We start from the raw sequence: 7410 nt of genomic DNA, 5'->3' as shown, positions 1-7410 counted from the left end.
GCAGGGCCCACAGACCATACCAGCAAGTTTGCCACAACTGTCCAGGAGGAGCAGGGCAGACAGCCTGTGGGGTAAGTGTGTGCCACTCAGCAAGGTCTCCACTATATCCTTCTCTCAGAAAGACTGCAAGAACTCCTGTCTGTTCTGCAATTTGCCCTGTGCCTTGCAACTCACTTCTATAATTCCAGCCAAGCCCCTATTTATATTTTTTTCCCACAGTCCTTCCATTTTCAACTACTTTTAAAATTGGTCCCCTTCCTTCTTTATGTTCCTGTTGTTCTGCAGGGTGCAGCACTTCTCACACTTCCATGCTGGCCCAGACTGCTCCATCCTGCCCTTTAAAAGAAGAAATGACCTCTTAAAAGGGCATTTTATTACACAAGGTTTTCACAGGCTCACAGAATGGTGAGGGTTGGAAGGGACCTCTGGATATCATCTAGTCGAACCTCCCTGCTAAAGCAGATTCCTTTAGACCAGGTCACACAGAAATGCATCCAGGTGGGTTTTGAAGGTTTCCAGAGAGGACACTCCACAACCTCTCTGAGAAGTCTGGTCCAGTGCTACAGTACTCTCAAAGTAAAAAATAATTTCCTTATGTTTAGGTGAAACCACCTTGGTTTTTAGTTTGTACCTGTTGCTCCTTGCCTTATTGGTGGCCATCCCTGAGAAGAGCCCAGCCTCATCCCCTTGACCTCCACTCTTCAGTTATTGGTCAGCATTGATAAGATCCCTTCTCAGTCTGCTCTTTTCCAGGCTAAAGAGCCTCAGGTCTCTCAGTCTCTCCTCATAAGAGAGATGCTCCAGTTCCCTCACCATCTTGATGGCCTTTCATTGGACTCTCTCCAGTAGTTCCCTGTCTCTCCTGAACTGGGGAGCCATTTGCCTTCTTGACCACAAGGGCACATTGCTTACTCTTGGTGAACTTGTCTAGCAGCACTTCCAGGTCCTTGCCCACAGAGCTGCACTCTGTGCTGGTGCAGGGCGTTATTCCCCACCAGATGCAGGACTCTACAGTAGCTCTTGTTGAACTTCATGAGGTTCCCCTCTGCCCAATTCTCATGCCTGTCTAGGTCTCACTGAATTTCAGCACAGCCTTCTGGTGTGTCAGTCACTGCTCCTTTTGTTAAGCACAGTTACCACCTTTGACATGGCTAGCAGTACTGGCTGGTCTACAGGGACAGAGGAGGTGCACGAAGGGGGTGTCTCCCTTTCCACTTCAGGAGGTGTGTTTCTGTATCTTCACCCATTGCCAAACCTAATGCTAGCAGCTGCTGAAGCTGACCAGTTCTTCCTACTGGGAACCATCCAAAAAAACTCAGTATCCCTCTGGAGTTGCTTGGTGATTTTATCCCCACAATGTCAGTAGCAAAACTTGGTGGGTTTTGTTTCTTTGTTTGTTTTGGGTTTGGTGTTGGTTTTTGTTTTGTTTTTTCTTGAAGAAAATAATTCTTCAAGTTGGGAAAAAGTTGTTCAAATAAACTTCCAAATGCAAACTGTAAAATATACATATCAGCAGCAGAGAACAGCTTCTTGTCTCTCCTGTGGCAGTTCCCAAGCCACACCTGCAGATCTTGGGCAAGCATGAACAGACCATCCCTCACTGACAAACACGAGACTGCAGAAACACAGCTTGGCTCCCTTCCCCTCCTAACTCGTGATTCTCTTAAAATTCTGACACTTAATAGCCCTTCACAGAGTTGTTTTGCTTTGCCTCCCTGCTCCGTGTAACTTCCAGGCTCATGCTGCAATCTGAAGGATTAGAAGCACATTCAAAAATAAAGCCATTCACGATCGGTGGTTTTACGACAATGCCAAAAATCACGAGGCTTGTGAAAGAAGGCAGGGACTGGCAGCTCTGTACCCTCAGTTACCAGAGGGGAGGCAGGGGTGGAGACAGGAGACAACACAAATCAAGTTTCAAGGGAACTTGTAATCTCCTTTTCCTTTCATGGGCTCTCCTTCATCTGTTTTATAAACCCCCTTCCCACAGGGAATGGCCACACCACGGTGTCTGTCCAAAGGCCATACAGTATCTCATTGTAACAAACCCATGACCAGTGAAGCGAAGAGCAGAGAACTCCCCATGAGAGCTGTGTGACCTCTCTTGGGGACAGCTAGGGTCACAGCCCTGAGGTTCTTGGGGATGTCTCAAATGCAAGCCAGGCAAATGCCATCTTCCTTCTGACCTATTTCTGTATTGAACTTATCTTAGAAAATGACACAGCCAACTGATGGAGCAGGACCAGACACTCTAATACTAATTACTAAAACTGCAGGAGGTTAATTAGTTTTACTGAATAATGACTCAAATGGCTGCAAATGAACTAACCCCCAGATCCAAAGCTGTGTGCTTGTTTACCTACCTGGAGATTCTCCGTATCTCATCACACTGAAACTGATCTCATCTGAGGCACAAGCCTAAGTGCAGATGTAATTATTTCTCCGGTGCTGTATGGCACAGCCCCAGCTCCTGGAATGCAGGTCTGACTCCCTTCAGTCTGCAGGTTACAGACAGCAGTCAACTGCATGGTAAATCCAACTGAGAGAGGGAAGAGGGCAGTGGTAGGGGAAGTGACAATGTTGGCAGAAGAAAAGAGGGGAAAATATGACCAGGAATATATTTAGTCTATAAATTATAATATAATTCATGCTACTGGAATCCATTACAGGATTACTGCCCCCCTCCAGCTGCCAAATCACATGTTAAAGTCAACTGCTCTCCATTTCACTTTAAATGATAAAGCTGGGCAGGCACAGTGACATCTAAGAAGCTCACTTACGTGACCTGGCAGAGGTCGATAGCTGAGCTTTGCTAAATAGCCCCAGTTTGAATTTCTAGAGCTTACACAGAGATATCCTTACAAGGCTGTTAATCACTACAGCCATGAGGTTCTGGCAGATCAGGAAGCTTAACAATCATGACGACAAAACTCAAAACATTTAGTGCTTGTGAGGTTGTCTTGGTGACTCCCTTTGGAGTCAGACTGGGGAAATCCTCCATGGCAGATGATCCAGATGTATGGTGTGTTTCTTCTACACGTGCTGTAGCACACTGCTTTGGTAACAAATGCCACAGTGATACTGCACAAGAAGAAGCTGACTGAAAGTAGTCATATAAGAAAAACTCATCTATCTAATGTTAAACCTCCTTAAAGTGGATTAATAAAATACCATCAACTCACAATGCAGATGACCTTTTCAGAATTCCATTCAATGTAACTAATTTCAGTTCAACTAATACATTTTCTTGGCAAACACCCATTTCAGGGAACAGTTTCAAGGACCTGAATAAGATTATTTTACTCATCTTTCTTAGAAGGTCATTTCCACAAAACAGTGTTTCTGTTTGCTTGGTCCTAATGATATCACTGTGGACAGATTTAATGCATACATAAACTTGCCACGATCACCAATTCACTTCCTCTACCTTTCAGCATCCTTTCTGTTACCAAACTTTGAGTTGTCTCTAAATATGTCCAGGGGATATGTATGTAAGAAGAGTTACAGAGTTGGCAATGTAATCCTACCCAAGCCTGACATGGAGATTAAGCTCATGACTGGCAGAGGTTAGCAGGAAGATCAAGTGCTATTAACCTCCAGCTACTCAAAGTCACCTATGGCTGTACACAGAACTATCTTTATACTATTTACAGTTATGTTTACTGCTTAGCATGAAAATTTACAATATATGGAAACTTCAGGCAATGAACCTTGAAAGCACCTTGCATGGACAAAACAATCTAAGTTCTTTAGCTTAGAACCTAAGTTGTAAGTTATCAGCATCTTTGTCAAGGGGCACTGTCATAAAAACTTGGCCTAGCATATGCACGACCTGGGAAGTCCCAGGTGCCTCTTCCATTCTTGATCACATTGTATCCTAAAGGCATTTAGCAGAAAGCACCTGACTTAGTGTACAGAAATTTCCCCCATCCTCTCTAGTATTATAGAAGAGTTGTCTTCCAGGCTTCTTCAGACAAGCAGAGCTTGTGTGATGGATGTTTATGGTACATTCATCTTGGAGAAATGTTAAAATAGCCAGAAAAAGCAGCGTCTAAGTCTATCATCATTATTATTGTTGTTGTTGCTGCTATTATTATTATTATTATTATTATTATTATTATTATTATTATTATTATTATTATTATTATTATTTTCTAATTGAGAAGAAATGTGGGTTTGGGTGGTTTGTTTTGTTCTTTTTTTTCCCTGGAAAACAAAGCTCCTTTGGGTCAAAATAGCAGAAGCACAGAACTACAATTAAAGCAAATAGGTAATAATTACAGTTTATTCACTTGCAGCAACTTTACCTTAGAGTTGTTTTTACACAAGAAGCATCTCATATCAGCAAAATCTCTATGATGTCTCTGCTCATTCCCATCTCTGAGCTGGAATTTGTTACACTCCCTCAATTGTGCTGACACAGCTGCTTGCAGAACAGTCCACAAAACAGATAACTTGGTTAAAATGAAAACAGCACCACTTCTCTAACCTGCAACCCCAGAAGCAGTTGTATCAGCAAACTGGAGAGAGCAGATGCTGCAATGCAAGGAGAGTAACAAGCAGTTTGGGAATGAGGAGAGAAAGAGATCAGCAGGAACCTCTCAAACAGGCTTTAATGCCAAAAAAACATCTCATGCAACCAGACACCGATCTCCTCCTGGCTTACGCTTAGTGGAATTCTTCAGAGGAGTCTGAAATAGCCAAAATCCACATTCAGCACTTTCTGTGTATTGCTTTAAGCAAACAGAAGGTGGAGAACATCTGCACAGAAGGAAAATAATAGTGCAGAGTGAAATCAAGAGCCATATTCTAATGCCAATGTATTTTTGTATAAAGAGAAACACATTCTAAAAATACCGCCTTCAGAAACACAAAAGATCTGTTCCCAAGCCCAAGGCACAGCACTGAAGTTTAAATTTCCCACACTGATATTTATGTCTAATGAAATTTAAATGCATTTCATTCATCTTTTCTAGGTAGATGGCTGACCAGGAAAACCTGAAAGGGTCTTAGAAGATAACAAATTTCTTGTCCCTGCAGCTTCTCCTCCTGACATTCTTAGGGGTTTGGTGGCAGGTACCCAACACGAGCTCTGACATAGTGCAGCTGTAACCCGAGATCAGGCTGCTAGAGAAGATTTTTTTGGAGCCAGACCTGGGAGATGCCTCAGCAGGGACTCAAGCTGTGTTTATGCTTAGCCCCAGGTCATGTCTGAGCCATGCTATGGGTATACTTATGCCCAGCCTCACATCGCACTGCTCCTACCCTCTGCCCCAGCTGCTGGATTTAGCCTTGGCCTGGTCTCATCAGTACAGACCCAGCATGGCTCTGGGCTGAGCCAGGCTCCTCACAGCCACACTGCAGGGAGGCACTGCCACCCCTGCTCCCTGCTCCTATCCCCCTCTGGGCAGCTCATTCAGCTCTGTTCCTCCCTGCTGGGCTGCCCAACAGACACTGATCAAAGGTGACTTCCCATCAGACCAAGACTCTATAAAAATCCAGACTTTTGCAGATTGTCAGACAGAATCCACATGGCACCTAGCATGAGGATGTGCAGCCCAACACTGAGTACAGCAGTTTCCAGAGGTAGCTCTCAGTGCGTAGTTAAAGAACAGGACACCGGCTCCCAAACTTGCAAGAACACACTGAGTGAAAGAAGTAGCTGTTCTGTTCACAGCATGTTTGCTTAACGATCCTTTTCTGTTCCAGGTGATGCTGACAAGAGACCTGTTGTTGCCCCCTCTGCTTTGCACCATCTATTTTTGATTTTCTGATTTCCAGAAAGTCGTTTGCCACAGGTGGGGGAAAAATGATTCAGTAATTCCTCCGAAGGTACTGCCTTTTCCACGTCACAACAAAGCTTAGAACTTCATCCAGAGTAGCATTCACTGTGTTCTCAGTTGTGATATGATGAAAGATCTGTGTCCGTCTGGCACCAAGGAGGTAGAGTGATCAAGCCATGTCTTTCCTGACATAGACTGATCACTTCTTTAGATCACTTCTTCTTCAGAAGCTGAATGAAATTACATCAGGCTTGCATGCTAACTGAGTAAGGGCAACTCCCTTGCTGTGGCTGTGCCACCAGGTGAAGCTGCTTCCTTTTGACAATGGATTTGAGAGATGCTGAGATCTCTCTGTACCGAAGCCCATACAGAAAAGGGAACAAAACTTTAGGCAGAATCATCAGGACATTACAGACTGTCAGGGAGATCCAAATTCCTGTCTGCAGTCTGGTGACATTAAAGCACAAGAATGATTCTATAAAGAGGGCCAAGGGTGGAAATAAGTGAAAAAATAAGGCACTGTTGTGCATTAAGAATGTTACACTTGCTCTGGAGCAGATGTTCTCCCATATACCTGACTGTTTGGTTTTAAAATATAGAATAGCATAGCAACAAAATATTAGGGACAGGCAGAGGAAGATAACCACCGTAGAAAGCCAGAAACAGAGTTTCACAGCATCAGTCCCATTCAGAGTTAACATCAGTATTATTGGAACTGAGCATGTTTCCAGGACACAGGACACCAAGTTGTGAGTGCTCCACAGCACCAAGAAGAAAATCCCTGGGAAAGCCCCAGAACACAGCCACAGTAGCACAATGATTTTCCTAGTTCGTGAAGGAGGCAAAATAGCAGCGTAGCGCAAAGGAAACAAAACAGCTATGTATGTGTCCAGGACTACTGCAGCAGCTGTGAACAACCCTCCACAGCAAGCCACTGCCAGCAAAAACAACAGGAGGACACAAGCTTCTTTTGGGAGATGTATGTGTGCTGCGTTGAGAGCAGCTGACAGGGTGTAGAACAGCAGGTAGATCAGATCAGAAAGCAGAGCATTTCCCAGCAGCAGGTACCTTGTTTCCTGACGGAAGCTGAACCTGGAGAAGATCACAAATAAGATAGCAGGAATGATGAAGACACCTGCCATAAGGCAGATAACTGGAGGGATTAAAAACAGCTTCATGTTTATGCTTGGTGGACTGAGAGCCCATTCCTCCAGCAAAGACAACAAAGAGACATCATCCAATATTGAGGAACTGTTGAAATCTGTCTCCCTGTAGCGGTATGCAGTTCCATTCGCTCTCCTTACTGAAGTACAGCCAGAGAAATCCATTTCCTTAGGATCTGGGGATGACTGTCTGATTTGGAGAAAGCAAAATCTTCTACAATGAGTCCTCAGAAAGATAAATTAAGCAGATTATGGAAAAAGTCCATGGAAGCAAAGTGATTTCTGTAGCCAGTTCTACCAGATCTTCTCGAGGACAGAAGGTTGACACCTTTCAAGTGAATTCTATGGTGCCAAAAGATGGTTTTGCCTAAAGTGAGATTTTCTTTTCTTTCTGCAATATCTAATGTTTAGAAAAGAGAATTAATCTTTGTGTGGTTTTAAAAACATCTAAATCCTTCAGCTAG

General features: G+C 43.8%; 1 protein-coding gene across 1 annotated transcript; it reads right to left on the bottom strand.

The window, feature by feature from the left end:
* Positions 1–6028: 6028 nt before the first annotated feature.
* Positions 6029–7111, bottom strand: GPR148 (G protein-coupled receptor 148). The gene has a single exon (XM_068145685.1). It carries the CDS (start codon positions 7109–7111, stop codon positions 6029–6031), a length of 1083 nt encoding a protein of 360 aa, XP_068001786.1.
* Positions 7112–7410: the final 299 nt, after the last annotated feature.

This window comes from Melanerpes formicivorus, unplaced genomic scaffold (assembly GCF_026170545.1).
Source record: "Melanerpes formicivorus ecotype bairdi unplaced genomic scaffold, bMelFor1.0.p_v2 SCAF_12, whole genome shotgun sequence".
Classification (NCBI taxonomy): Eukaryota; Metazoa; Chordata; class Aves; order Piciformes; family Picidae; genus Melanerpes; species Melanerpes formicivorus.
This window is presented reverse-complemented; position numbering and strand designations above follow the sequence as displayed.